This window comes from Elgaria multicarinata, chromosome 3 (assembly GCF_023053635.1).
Source record: "Elgaria multicarinata webbii isolate HBS135686 ecotype San Diego chromosome 3, rElgMul1.1.pri, whole genome shotgun sequence".
Classification (NCBI taxonomy): domain Eukaryota; kingdom Metazoa; phylum Chordata; class Lepidosauria; order Squamata; family Anguidae; genus Elgaria; species Elgaria multicarinata.
Genome location: NC_086173.1, coordinates 69,710,463 through 69,726,168, shown reverse-complemented (window position 1 = coordinate 69,726,168; position 15,706 = coordinate 69,710,463). Strand labels below are relative to the sequence as shown.

At 42.4% G+C, this 15,706-nt stretch overlaps 1 protein-coding gene across 2 annotated transcripts in view; it reads right to left on the bottom strand.

Annotated features, from left to right (window-relative positions):
- Positions 1-15,706, bottom strand: part of WWC1 (WW and C2 domain containing 1) — a 112,182-nt gene that overhangs the window by 33,411 nt on the left and 63,065 nt on the right. For both annotated transcript variants that reach the window (XM_063120562.1, XM_063120561.1), the window contains 2 exons: positions 5,329-5,418; positions 3,599-4,134 (listed from right to left, as the gene is read on the bottom strand). In XM_063120562.1, coding sequence (XP_062976632.1) covers positions 3,599-4,134; positions 5,329-5,418 — 626 coding nt within the window. The remainder of the gene's footprint in view (positions 1-3,598; positions 4,135-5,328; positions 5,419-15,706) is intronic.

Sequence of the window (15,706 nt, the reverse complement as noted above, 5' to 3'; positions counted from 1 at the left end):
TTCAGTATTATTAAAAACCTCTCACTACATGGAACCTACAGATTTCCAGCATTTTAGTTTTGGAAGAAAACAACCTTTCTGGCTTCTTGATAAAATCCAAGTATGATCAAAAGTTAACTTAATAAAATAGTTTCCAGATATAGCCTTTTTTTCAGTTGTAAAACTTCCCTTTTTCTTTTCTTTTCTTTTTTTATTCTGGATCCTGGTTTTTAGTCCACATATGCTAAGTTGCATTCCATTGTCCAGTTATTGAAATGAGATAGAGAAGGACATCTAAACTGGAGAGCAGTAAACGGTTGTTTTTTAAAAACTCTCTTAAGAAGATGTGGGGAGAGATTCGGGGATAGGCTGTAAGTTCTACTTACACGAACATGTGAGGACACATGATCCCAGGAGGCCACACTGTAACTCAAATCAAGCTGCTTTTCCACTACTCTGAGCTGTGTGAGCAGAGCCCAGGGAGTGAACGTTTTCCTCATTATTGCCCTGAAATAAACTACCTGTGGTGATTATTTTGTCTGCTGACTGAATAACAACCCTAAATCACTTAATCTGCTTAACGCCTTATAGCTTTCACTTTAACAGACTCAGCCATTCTCAAAGAGCCAACAAAGGTTAAGACTAATTACCATCAAGATCTAATGGGAATAATAACCATTTCATACTTTAAACACAAATGTGGCCATTCTTGACAGAAAAGGAAGAAAGAACCGCTCATCCCACCATGCTAAAGGCAAATCATTCCAATACTTTTTTCCTAGATCAGGAGTCTGTAACCCATTTTGGTTTACATTAACAACACATGTTTATTTAACACAATTTCAAAGATACCAACTAAAATTCCACTAAATCCTTTTTTCATAGATTAGCAAAGGATAGGTGGATTTAAGTGACTTTATCAAATTGCATTGCCTTAACAGTTTCAACGTGGAACAAAAACCAAAGCTACTGGTCAAAATAACTGGCTTGCTAAAAGCAACGTGGTCATATTGTTTTGAATTCTTGTTTCAAACTCTGTCAGACTATCCAGACAGGGGTTCCAATGCAGCATGTTTTTCCCCACTGTCTAGAGACTTCCAATTGGTCAGATGTTTGAAGACTGGTATATGCAAGATAAGAAATCAAGTATTATCTGAAATGTGTATGTGTGTGAGAGGGGGAAATATTAACAACTTTGTGGTTTTATTTAATATTAATAAAAACATGCATTCCTTTGAAAATCAACATATAACATTTGCCATTGCCATTCTTACTATAACATAACCGTTCTTCATTTTTCCTTTTTTTTCCTTATCTATGGGACCAATTGATGAGAAAGGCTGAGCTTCAGAGAGATGCCAGGGGTCTCCACATAAATGTCAACTTTACTTGATCTTGGCATGCCAGATTCCTCATATACTGTAAACAGACTATCTGAATCTCTCTGTGCACTCCACCCACATGGAAGAAAGAGCCTGGAACCTAGACTATGTCAGAGACCAGAAGAGACTGCCTATACACACCCAAGTATGCTTAACGTATTGAACTTTTGAGTTATATTTTAAGTAGTGTAACAAGCCACTTTGTGAGCCAACCTTGGATGAAAATGAAGGTGTAAATATAGATCTCTCGGACGGGGCATGGAACAAAGGGCCTCAGATGTCTATCTCAGGGCCTTGCTAGACCTACCGCATAATCCGGTGGTGAGGAGCAGCCAGCCCGCGCTAGAAGTAGTGTGGGCTGTCGCTCCTTTCCACACGTCAGACACAACGGGCTGCACGAAAGCCCCGCCGCTTCCGCCATTTTTTTTCGTTTTAAAGGGACGGATGCACAGGAGCGCACCACCGCTTAAGGCAAGTGTTCGTTTGTTTTTAAAAAGGGTTCCCTGCTCCCCCCTCACTCCGATTCCCCCCCTGGCTCCAATCTTCCCCCCCATCTCCGATCTTCCCCCACATCTCCCCCCGGCTCCGATGGGCCCAGTGCTCCTGCCTCAGCCCGAGACCGTGGGAAATACCGGGCTACAACTGTAGCCAAATAACCCGGGCCCAGGCAGGATTGACCCCTGCCTGAGCCCGGGAGCCCCTGTGCGACATCTGGATGCACAGGGGCAAGCCCAGGTGTTAGCTCGGGCTAACCCCTGGCCTAGCAAGGGCCTCAGTGTCTGGACAGGTTTGTATGGGGAAAAGTGGACCTTGAAGAACTGCAATCCTAAGCTGTTCAGCACTTTTAATTGACCTTGTAAACAAACTGGCAGTCAAGGCAGGAGGGACAGACCTGGAGTTATTTGTTCAGAATGCCTAGTTCTGGTCAACAGTCTGGCTGCTACATTCTATAATAGCTGGAGTTTCCAATCTATCTTCAAAGGTAGCCAAATACTACAGCATTGTAGTAATATAACCTAACCATCTAATGCACAATTAAGATTTTAGAAGAGCTGCAAAGCCAAGCTTTTCTGTTGCAGTTAGAAGTAGTTGTGTGACAGTGCTTACGGTTTTGTTATTATGTTTGACTTACTCACTTTCCCATTTCCATAATCACAGGCCTAATCTATACCTAACAGGATAATGCACTATGAAAGCGGTATGGAAGTGGTATATAAAAGGCAGGAGCCGCACCAAGCAGGATATAGCACTATGAAAGCAGCATACGGTATGTGTCAATGGAGCCCAACAGTTGTCAGTGCACTAGTGTGGCTCCTGCCTTTTATATCCCGTTTTCGTAGTGCAATGTCCTGCTTGTTGTCGATTAGGCCAGTGTCTGTTTCACTCCCAGAGCTATTTCTTTGTTGAATGAGTAAAAATGACTTATGGACACCAAATACTACACTGAATATTCCATTCTCCTTTAACCTCTGTTATTTGTATCCTCTTTCAGCACATGTATTAATAGGAGGAAAAAATATGGAGCTTTACTAATGATAGTACATCCAAAAGGTATTTTTACATTAACTCCAAATACTAAAAATCCTTGCTTTATATGTTGTCTGTTTTTTGAAGGGAGCACATGTCAAAATGATGAGGGAAAAACACTACGTGAAACCAAAAAAAGGAAGAGATAGTCTCTAGTGTTAAAAAGTAGAAAAGTTTTAATTTCTTTGTACTGATATCTCAAACGTTTAAAAATGTATTGTTGTAACAAGACTTTTTAAATAAAAGCTCAACATTTCAGATCTGCCAATCCTTCTTCAGGAGCTGATATAACAGAATAACATGAACTACCAAAATGTCCAAATGAAGCAGTCAAAAGACTTCCTTGCATTCTTTTTGCCTGTTGTATCTGCAGCAAACGTACAAAGAGATTAAAACTTTTCTACTTTTTAACACTAGAGACTATCTCTTCCTTTTTTTGGTCTGTTTTTGAAGGCCAGGCTATTTGTATTGTATATCTCAGAACCTGTTACTTTGCTAAATAAAACCAATTATGTGTTTTAAACGCCAGGGTAGGGGCATGTAGATATTATTGGTCTGCAACCCCCATCAGCTCTAGCCAGCATAATCAAAGGTGAGGGATGATAGGAGTTACAGTTTAACAGCATCTGGAGAGCCACACATTCCTCACCACTGTTTTAAGTGTCAAAAATCATTTGGAATGAATGTGAGGCGAGTGATCGTCACTTTACCTTGGTCCAGGTGCTTTTCCCCAGTCCTAGACTCCTCTATTCTGTACTTTCTTCCACTTTCAGGGTTTAGACTAAGTTCAGAGAGACCACTGTTCATTTCAGTATCTTCAAAGTCCATATGACTCATGAAGGCATCTCCTGTGAAGAATGGGTCCATCACTAGTGGCGAACAAGGCGGAGACGGAGAAGAGAGAGATGACCTTGGAGATAAAGAAGTCAATGATTTGGGAGTTCCAGACAAGGACCTCAGGGCCTGAAGACGGCTAGCGGTATCAGTTTTCTGAGTTTTTACCACCTCATTCTCATGGATTGTAGTGATGCAGCCTGAAGGCCGAAAGCCAGTGGTTCTCTCTAGGAGCAAGAGGTCCATTTTGTTCTGATAGTCGGAGTCCAGCTGTTCAAACTGTTCACTGAACAGATCAGTAAAGCTAGCCGAAGTTGAAGAATCTTGGCTTGAGGTGATCAGAGATCCCCTGCTAGATGCAAGAGAGCCAGGACTGCTGCCAGATGACAAGGAAAGCATACTAGAGGACAAGCTGCAGAGAAAAGTAATATATTAGATATAAAAGGTCCAACTAAGCCTGATGTGACATATACTAGTTGAAGGGAGACCAGGCAGATCCAGATTCAAATTCCCAACTCATTCACCACTCCCTGAGTGACCTTTGGGTCAGTCTTCTTCTCTTAACCTAACGTTCCCTCATATGGCTGTTGTGAAGATAAAATGGAAAGGGGGCAGGGAGAAAGAATGCCACCCTGAACAAATTGAACAAACAAAGAGTATGTCGTAATTAAACAGACTTTGGAACTTCCTACCCTGGGAAATCCACTTGGTCCCCTCCCTGGTGAACTTTTGTCCTCATCTAAAAGCTAATGTTATTCCAATGAACCTATAGCAGGGGGTGGGGAACTTGTGACCTTCCAGATGTTTTGGCCTACAACAATGGTGAAGGCTGATGGGAGTTGGAGGCTAAAACATCTGGAGAGCCATAAGTTGCAAACCTCTGGCCTATAGTCTTCACTGAGTTTCCTAGGACATGATTTGTTGTTCTTCAGTTTATTGTCTTTATATATTTTTAATTGCATGATTATAAGCTCCCTTAACCATTGCTAATCAAAAAGTGTAATTTAAATATTTTTAAAACATTACATGCATTCATAAATGAACAATGAAAACATTTAAAAGCCTTGATGTAATTTCATAAACAATTTCCACCTAATATGATATAGAAGGGTACATGAGTGTAGTACCAAAGCATATTTTCATATTCAAAAAATTGGGAATAGTACTCTAAAAACACAGGAACACATCCAAAGTTCTAGGCCACACAGACTATTTGCTGCTCTCAACATGCACTAACTTCAAAGTGAGCAAAAAACAAGTTGCTTCCCTACTAGTTACTAGTATGCCATGTAAGCATAACTGAAGCAGTAAACTGTCCTGAAATCTATCGTAAAGAAAATTGGTACATAAATGTTTAAAATATATATTTCATATAACAGTACCTGCTATGTGCAAGTTAGAAGATCCTTGCCTCATAGTATTGATACATAAACTCTACAGAAGAGAACATGTTGCCTAGTGATGCATCATCGCCATGAACCCCATGGGATCCTTGCACGTCTGTTGGACTTCAAGTTTTGGATACATTTTTTCCACAGGGCAACTGTAGGCATAAACTAATGATATTCATGCAAAGCATGTGTAAACAATCTATGAAAAAACTTACTTTTTCAATTGAATGTGCAACATTGCCACCAAACGTGTTGTTTCTTCTAGCTCTCGAACCAACTGATTTCTTTTACTATTTAACTTCAATCTGGAGAAGAGACAAAAAGGACACTTCAAAATTCTATTTGAAACTGTACTAAAGTAAGAAGCAATAGCCAGCCCTTCCAATACACCACCCTTGAAGATGAACAGGGTATTAATTCCAAAGCCCTGTGTTTAACTTGTTATACAGGATTTTGTTCTGTGTCTCTCATATAACTTCATAGCAAAAGTTTCTCACTACTGATATTTAAAGGTGATTATGGAGCAACTCAAGATATTTTATAACAAATAGATCAGAATAACGTTTACCCAAAGAAATTTCTCTTTTGTCTATTGAATTAATCAATCTATGGTTTCGTCTAGTTTTTCATTTCTGAATATTGCAGTTCTATTGCCCCTTTGCAGACCATGAACCAATTACAGATGCAAGGCTTCAACTCCACAATTTGTTGGTCATAAACACTTTTAAGGCATTTTGCAAAAAAGTATTGTTAGCACTGTGTATTTTGTGTATGGGAGGCACCTGACCTTCTCTATGTTGTTTGTCTTTGTAAAAGGTATGCAAACTATCCAGGGGTAAACAGATCTTTTACATAAGCAAGATTAGTGTTACCTGGCAAAGATGCAACAGAGTATTTGAAGGTGTTTCAAAAGGGTTGTCTCTCACTCCCCTGTGCTAACAGATTGGAGACAAGAGATATTTGAAAGAGGATACTTAATACTGTTTCTTTGGGATGAGAGAACAGGTGAGACCATTTCAAAATCCCAAGAAAATAAATCAAAATAATTGTGCATAAAAGTAAAAAGCCTGTAATGTTCAAAATATATTAAAGCCAACATGTATGCATTTATGTTTATTGTATTGTACTCGTTTCTTTGCAGAGTGAAAGCAGAACCAAGGTCATCTTGAGGTTTGTGCTTGCCATAGGTGAGGTTAGAATGCTCTAGCACAGTGGTTCCCAAAGTGGGCGGTATTGCCCCCTTGGGGGTGGTGGGATTGCATAGGGGGGCATTAAGAGGCAAAGGGACGGCAGGAGGGCGCTGGCAGGGGGCACTAACAGGCAAAGGGGCGGTAGGGGGGCGCTCGAGGTGGTCTCTCCAGAAGGTCCTAAAACCCAGGGACCAAGCAGGAAAGAGCAGCAAATACAGCTGCTCTCCCCACACCGCCCCTGCTCAGGAAGGACTTTCTCACTCACGCAGCCGCTCTCTCCTCCTATCTCAAGTCCACAGCGGCCCCACCAGAAGTAGGGGGTGGGGGAAGCACCCACAGGAGGCAGAAGAGCAGGAAACAGCGGCGAATTCAGCTGCTCTGCCCACTCTTCTGCTAACTAGGAGGGCCCAGGGCTTCTTTCCTGCTGGAGCCACCACCACCCGCCCGCTCCCTCCCTCCCTCCCTCAGCCAGAGCTGCTCCCTCCTACAAGCTGTCCCGGCAGACCTCACGCGATAGTTGCTGCACAAGGCGGGAGCAGCAGCCATGTGGCGGAGAGGAAGGAGCATGTGGAGGAAGGCGGGTGGCAAAGCAGCTGTCAAGAACAGCAGTCAGACGGCAGGCTGGGTGGGGAGCAGGACTGCTTGTGCTGCTGCAAGGTATCACCAGGCTCCCTTCCCCTGTCAGGAGTTGCAGATTAGGGCCATCTCCCCTCTGAGCTGCTGCCCTCCTGTCGTAATCAGCCCGGCAGCTATTGTGAGGCTTGGGGGGAGGAAGGTTGGAGAGAGGGAGGGGGGGTTGGAGAGAGAGAGCTGCTGTGTGTCTGTGTGTGTGCTCTCACCCCACAAAAAATCTGGACTACAACAGGATTGGGAGAGAAAAGAAAAGGGGGAGGGAGAGAGAATCGCAATTCCCCAGGTCCTTCCTGGCTAAAGAAGATTCAGCAGCACCTTTTCCCAGAATGCTTGCTGAAACCATTCCTATCTGCTCTTGCTTATTTCAGGGTGTCCAACCCCCTTTTTTCAAGCGTTCTTTTGGTAAATATGGTATGTGTGTATCTTGTGTCACCATAAAAACAGAGTTGCAGCACAATCCTAAGTATGTCTACTCAGAAGTAAGCCCCACTGAGATCAATAGAACTTACTCTGAGGTAAATGTGCATAGGATTCAGCCTGAAAACGAAGAGAGGGTGAAGAAAAGACAGGAGAAAATGAATTGTAGAAATAGAATAGCAAGGTAACTGTTGGATATTTAACCATATTTAAAGACAATAAGTATAGTAAAATTAGTGCCCCTCTACTTCAGTCCCAGCCAGGTTTCCCATAGGAAAACTCTGTACCAGGTGGCAGATAATTATTTTAAAATTTTAATTAAAATACATTATCCTTTCCTATAACAAAATGGTGCTTACTCATAAGTAAGTGTGTTCCACTGAAGAAGGAAATCCTATTTGATTCCTGTATTCATGCTAGTGTGACATGATAAGTTAAAGGCACAATTTTATGCATGTTTAGACAGAAAAAAGTCCATCAACTCCTAGAAGCCCCTCTAAATGGGAAGCACCTGTCCCAGGCTTGTCGAGGGAGGGAGGGAAAAGAGAGTGAATGCCTCTGTTTGCAGCCAGTATGGCGGGGCACACCAATTGGATTTTGAATAAAGTATTCAATTAATTGTTACTGTTTTGAATTTTATTGTTATTATCTTCCTTGGTGGGTTGTTGAAAACCACTATTCTGAATAATGATTTTTATAGTGTAGGGTAGGGGGGCGCTGGGCATGAGTTTGTGGAACCAAGGAGGCGGTGACCTGAAAAAGTTTGGGAACCACTGCTCTAGCATGAACTGAGTGTGCACACAGAACCTTGTTACTGCATTGCAACCTAGGACACACTTCTTGCGGGGAGCTGTTCATGCCAGATGCAGTGCAAGATCCCAGACTGAACATCTTACTCCACAATGGCAAGCTCCCCACATGAATAGAGTGTGCTCCTTAGAGCTTCCTGAAACTTTCAGAGGATTCAGGGACATAGTTTTAGTTCACATATTTATTTATTTATTTATTTATAACATTTATATCCCACCCTATATCAGTAAGATCTCAGGGCGGCATACAGATAAAAGCATACAGTATAAAAACAGTAAATATATACAGCTAAAAACAAATTAAACCATAAACCAAGTTAAAATGATATACAATTTAAAAGCAGTAAAACTATTAAAAGTTAAAACAATGTGCCTAGCGAATTCAACCATTAAAAGCTTTGTTAAAAAGCCATGTTTTCACTTGGCGCCAGAATAAAATCAGCGTTGGCGCCAGTCAGGCCTCCAAGGGGAGGGCATTCCACAGTTGGGGTGCCACAACAGAGAAAGCCCTCTCCTTTGTTCCAACATAGCAAATGTGTTGTGCTGGTGGGATGCAGAGAAGGGCTCCTCCAACAGATCTCAAGTCTCGGGCAGGCATATATATGGAGAGGCGCTCCTTCAAGTATCGAGGTCCCAAGCCATTTAGGGCTTTAAACGTCATTACCAACACCTTGAATTCCAACCGGAAGCATATAGGCAGCCAGTGCAATTCCTTTAAGACCAGTGTTATGTGGTCTCTGTAAGATGTACCCGCCAGCAGTCTAGCTGCTGCATTTTGCACTAGCTGCAACTTCCGAGTCGTCTTCAAGGGCAGCCCCACGTAGAATGCATTGCAGTAGTCTAATCGGGAAGTTACCAATGCATGTACTACTGTGGCTAGGTTGTCCCTGTCCAGGAAAGGCTGTAGCTGGCGGATCAGCCAAAGCTGACTCCAAGTACTCCGTGCCACGGAGTCCACTTGGGCCTCCAGTGACAAACATGGACCTAGGAGTACTCCCAAGCTATGCACCTGCTCCTTCAGAGGAAGCACCACCTCATCCAGAACAGGTCGTTTACCCAATTCCCAGACTCGGGAACCACCAATCCACAGAGCTTCCGTCTTATCAGGATTCAGCTTCAGTTTACTGGTCCTCATCCAGCCCATTACAGCCTCCAGGCACTGGTCCAGCACCTTCACAGCCCCAGCTGACTCCAACGACAAGGAAAAGTAGAGCTGAGTATCATCAGCATACTGACGGCACCCAACCCCAAATCCCCTAATGACCTCACCCAACGACTTCATATAGATGTTGAACAGCATGGGGGATAGAATAGAACCCTGTGGCACCCCACAGCTTCATTGCCATGGGGTGGAACAGGAATCCCCAATACCACTCTCTGGAGTCGGTCCTGCAAGTAGGAGCGGAACCACTGTAACACAGTGCCTCCTACTCCCATCTCACAGAGCCGGTCCAGTAAGATACCATGATCAATGGTATCAAAAGCCACCGAGAGATCCAGGAAGATCAACAGGGTAGCACTCCACCTGTCTTTCACCCGGAGTAGGTCGTCAGTCAGAGCCACCAAGGCTGTTTCAGTGCCATGCCCTGGCCTGAAACCAGACTGAAATGGGTCCAGATAATCTGTTTCTTCCAAGAACGTCTGAAGTTGCCCGGCCACCACACACTCAAGCACCTTGCCCAAAAAGGGGATATTAGTGATGGGGCGGTAGTTCTCACATACCTCTGCGTCCAGGGAGGTCCTCTTCAGGAGAGGGCACACCACAGCCTCTTTCAAGGCAGCAGGCACCACTCCCTGACAGAGGGAGGCATTTACCACGCCCTGGACCCACCCAACCAATCCACATCTGCTAGATTGAATTAGCCAGGATGGGCAAGGGTCAAGCTTACATGTGGTGGGACGGACTGATTCAAGCGTCTTGTCCACATCATCAGGTTGCAACAACTGGAACTGATCCCAAGAAACATGACCAGACGGGGCACTGTACACCTCCCCAGGCTCTGCGATAACTGTGGCATCAAGTTCTGCGCATAGACAGAAAGCCATACTATAAGCAGGCTACACTTGATTAGGAGTCCAAGAAGTGGATTTTTTAAAAAATGAACAAACTATTTGTTTCTATTGGAGTTATAGCCATTCTATGCCCAAGACATAAGCAATTGTGATTTATGGCACTAAACTGACTTTTCCATAATTCCCAGGTCCTAAAATTCTTCTCTAAATATATGACAACTTCCATAACTCATTTTCAAACTATGAGTCTAAGAACTGTAAATGATACCCAAAATGAAGTAGCTAAGTGGGAACATTGGGTACAATCCAACATAAAGTCCTATGCAGAGTAAACCAATTGAAATGAATAGGATTTGTAAGTCTTTACTGTACAATGGGTCTACTCTAAGTAGGACTTACGTTGGCTTTTACCCATTTGTGTTTTTTTTTGGTCCCAAAGACCAATTTGAAACATACCGACTTTCCCTTCATTGCTACCTCTTAACTTCCTGTATTTCAGTGGTAGATATGTGAATTATATATTTCATTTCAAACTGCCTATTATTCTTCACCTTTAAGGGGAATACATCCTGTACATAATTTAATAAATTATTTAGTTAGTGAGAAACATTGTCTCCTGAAGGCAAGCTTGAAAATTTCATTATCTACTAATCAATGCTGGTTTAATAATAACAACCATTTGTTAACCAACTCTTTCATTTCTTAATTTAGCTTCACAACTCATAGACAGTGTAACTGATAAATACATACTAAATTTCTGCCATATTTCATAAGGAGCTGGAATAACACATTCTTGACAGTATTGTTAGGAACATAGGAAGCTGCCTTATACTGAGTCAGTCCCTTGGTCCATCTAGCCCAGTATTGTCGACACTGACTGGCAGCGATTCTCTAAGGTTTCAGGCAGGATTTTTTCCTGCCCTTGCTGAGGATGCCGGGGATTGAACCCGGGACCTTCTGCATGCAAAGCATGGACTCTATCACTGAACTACAGCTCCTCCTATAGCCCTTTATTTGTTCTTTGAAGGGAAACTCCGTGATAATTATTCCTAAAACATAGATCTACTTTGTTTCTCTTCCTTTTAAAATGTGTTGGGAGAAACCAGGTGACCTGATTTAAGAAATAATTCTCCTGAAAACCCTGAATTCTAAACATTTCCCCAAGGGCAGAAATATAACGATAAATATTGAAGAATAGGGGCACTACAGAACGACTGATCTTTTTACTGTGCTTCAGGAAACTCACAACATGTTATGATAGTAAGCTCATACAAATGACAAAAGTACCCAACAATAACCTCTCTCAGTTCAGGGGAGCTGGATTATTTGTATTAACTTGACAATTGACAGGGAAGATTTTACCACACAACAAATGAGGATGTGAAAAAAATGGTTGTCTGTTAAGTACTCAGTGACTGAATTCAATGGTAGGTTATTTAACCCACCATGGGCTGTTGTGTTGTATGGAGGGAATTTTTTAACCAACGGTTGTTTATTTGGCCAAAATAATCCATGCAAATAGCCAACGCTGTGTAGAGTTGGCTATTTAAACCAACACTGGTTATCATGTTGTGTGGCAGGCACCATTGGGTATTTCCTCAGCCAACATTGGTTATTTCTTCAATCACAGAGTTGCAAGGCAAGAGCAGTCAAAGCGGTGGCTACCGTTCTAGTCCACCTGGCAGGATAGATTTTCTGCAGCAATGGCTGAGTGGGAGGACCGAGGGTGGAGAGAGGGTGGGGGATTAATGACTAATAGTTAACTCAACGCTGATCCTAATCCACGCCACAGTTGATTATCATCATGCTGTATGGGGAGCACCCCCTAGATAAACAACTGTTGAATTGATTATTATCTCACTGTTAACCACCCAGAGAGCTTCGGCTATTGGGCAGTATAAAAATGTAATAAATAAATAAATAAATTAATTAACTATTGTGTTGTCTGAACACAGCACCTCCGAAAACAGCAAGGGGTATTTTAGAAGAGGAGGTGTTCCCCGCCCCTTTTCTTATCTAGACAAGGTATTCAAATACCTGAACTGCAGCAAGTGATGAATAAATATCACATGCAACCTAAGATTCAGGATTCTGGGATTTTTCAGATGTTTGAAGGTTTTAAATCCCACAGAAATGCTTTTAGTTCAGTTGTGTGGGAGGGCTGTTAATTTTGCACAAGAAGAAACCTATAAAATCACACACAAAATATAAAGTAACAGACAGCATGTTCAATTCATTTTTAGGGAGAAGAGCCGGGCTGTTAGAAACATAATTGCAGGCTCTAAGCAATATCCACCTACACAACAGGTCTAAAAAGATGACAATTACATGGAGGTTTTTCCACCCTGTTACTACTGCATTTTCTCATAGGACTAATGCTACAGCTGAAATGGTGCTGTAATCTTGCTACATTCAGGCACCAGCTATAATTCTCTTTTAGTAGCCAACAGAATTACAGGGGACCAAATGGGAGAAGTTTCCATGCTTGATACTCTAGTTCTCAAACTGCATTCCTCCCAAAACTTCAGTTTCTATGGAAATAACATTTAAAGAAGCATTAAAAAATTAAAATATAGCTGCAATTGTAATGTCTCTTTGCAACTGTCAGGTATTGCTTTGGAGGATATTATTATTATTATTATTATATATAAATAAAAAAATAATAATAATATACCGCCCAATAGCCGAAGCTCCCTGGGTGGCTCACAAAAACTAAAACAGTTCAAAGTATAAAACAAACAGTATAAAACATGATATAAAATACACATTAAAACGGATTAAAACATACCATACATAATTAAAACATCTTTAAAACATCCTTAAAACATCCTGAAAACATTCTAAAATTTCACTGGATAGGCCTGCCGGAATAGATCAGTCTTTATTGCTTTTTTTAATTCTCAAAGACTGACAAGTTGACAAATCTCCTCCGGCAGGCCATTCCACAGTCTGGGAGCAGCGGAAGAAAAGGTCCTCTGGGTAACAGTTGTTAATCTAGTTTTTGCTAGCTGAAGTAGATTCTTCCCAGAGGACCTGAGTGTGCGGGGCAGATTGTACGGGAGAAGGCGATCCTGCAGGTAGCCTGGACCCAAACCATGTAGGGCTTTAAAGGTAATAACCAACACTTTGTACTTTACCCGGAAACTAATTGGCAGCCAGTGAAGAGATTTGAAAACTGGTGTAATGTGGTCACCCCTAGGTGTACCAGTGACCAGCCTGGCTGCGATATTTTGGACTAATTGAAGTTTCCGGACTAGGCACAGAGGTAGCCCCATGTAGAGTGCATTACAGAAGTCGAGCCTCGAAGTTACCAGTGAGTGCACTACAGTCTTTAGGTCTTCCGACTCTAGAAAGGGTATCAGCTGAGCTGATAGTAGGCACTCCTGGCCGTCGCATCTATCTGGGCTGTCATTTGGAGCAACAGATCCAGAAGCACCCCCAAGCTGCGAACACAGTCTTTCAGGGACAGTGTAACCCCATCCAGAACCGGTTGACACACCTCCAAACCCAGGTTGTGGCCTTTGACAGCGAGCACCTCCGTCTTGTCTGGATTCAGCTTCAGTTTGTTTGTCCTCATCCTGCCCATTACCCGCCTCCAAGTATTCATTCAGAGGCGACACACTATCCTTAGCTGACGCAAGAAAGCCTCAAACCAGCATTTCTATGTATACATGGAATTTATACGTCAAAGTAAGTATTACATGTACTCTGGAGACAACAACTTCAGGGTATGTTCGCTGTGGAAGAACAGTTTTGTCCAGTTTCAAATTGGTACATTTCAGTCTTGGAATTAATCCCAGGAAAACTATCATTGATGGATCAGAGCACAGCACCAATAATATTTTTAGATGGCCACACCCCAAAGATAGTAAACAGAGCTGCGCAAGCCTTGGATTCGTATTCGGATCTCAGAAGCCTCAGTAGCCATGTTAGGATGAAACCCTCATTTTAGTGTATAGCCCTAGACTCTGCCATGTGCAAAGCGCCTATAACTCCCAGAATGCACTGCCTGGGAGGGAGGGACTTACCAGGCCCAGGAACAGCAGGCACTCGTGCCTTACTGCCACAATCTCCCTCCTACCGTCGCGATTGCCCATCTGGCTGCCTGGACGCATCATCCAGGATGCGTAGTCCCTGGAGGGGTCGCCGCATGTTCCACAAGCTCCCCCCAGGCACCTACTTCCCTTGAGAACAACCCACTTCTGATAAAGGCTGGGCCTCAAATCCAAGGCTTGCAAAGCCCTATTGGAAAACTCCAGCTCTCCTGTTTGATGCATGTTCTTCCCCCAGCTTCTCTCCTGTCTCCTACACATTCATCCCATTGTTGTCCTTCTGGCTTGTCACTTTTTTCTCTCATTCGGTTAGGTTTCCCCACCCCTCTCCATCTATCCTTCCCTCCCTCACTCTTTTCCTATTGTCCTCACAGATTGAGGCATTCATGGTGTGAATAATCCATAGCAGACATCTTCCACATGTAGTCACCCATCCCACTGCAGGCCAAAGCCTTTCCAGCTGAGCAAATGTGACATGACATGCTAGCTGCCACACAGCTATAAATTGAAATAACTGTAATTATTTAAGCTATAAATTAACAACTGTGCGGCAGCTAGTGTGTCATGTCATATTTGCTCAGCTGGAAAGGCTTTGGCCTACAGTGGGATGGGTGACTACATACGGATCTTGTCTGCTATGGATTATTCACAGTAGTGAGTAGGATCTCACCACTACAAGTCCAATTCAATAGATCAATAGTTTTAAATTATTAAAATTATAAGGGCAATTTACATCTCTATTACACAGGAAAACAAAGACTACTCTGCTGACAATGAGCACTGAATCCACAGCAAATTGTAGATTTCTTCATGCTTCATAAACAGAGAGAGTAGGCATGACACTGCACAGCATCTAAAACTGGGTTCAGAAATGGCAAGGACTAGCTCATGTGCCAATAGTTATCAATGGTTATCAATTTTGCCATGGACACAATTGCTACACGGCCATGTGAACTGGCCCTGAAATAAAAGGATCAGATTCCAACAGTGAAATGAGTTCTTACATGAATGTTCAACACTTAATGACTGCAATGATGTGACTTGCATGTTTGTAGAGCATGATTATTATGGCTATTTAAAACAGAGCTTTCACATCACCTCCAGTATTTTGAACAGTTTACACCATTTGCTACAGATCATCACATGAGGAAATAAATACACGTATGACTGTACCCAATGTTGTTTTGTAAGTCATGTGTCATCTGTCTCAAGTAATATAGAAGAGAGCATATCTAACTTGAAAGATTTACAGAAAAAGTTGGTGCGGGGAAGAAGGAGAGAGGTGACCATTCAGTTGCAAACTATGAGCCTGGACTGCAAAATAATTCTTGGGCTACATCCTTGCTTGTGGATACAAATGTTTCATAGAAAGGCAAATAACTAGAATCACATGATAAACAATAAACATTTTTCATGTCTCTAACATTATAACGCCCCATCAATATACATCTGGAAATTGCCTCAATATACGGGGGATTG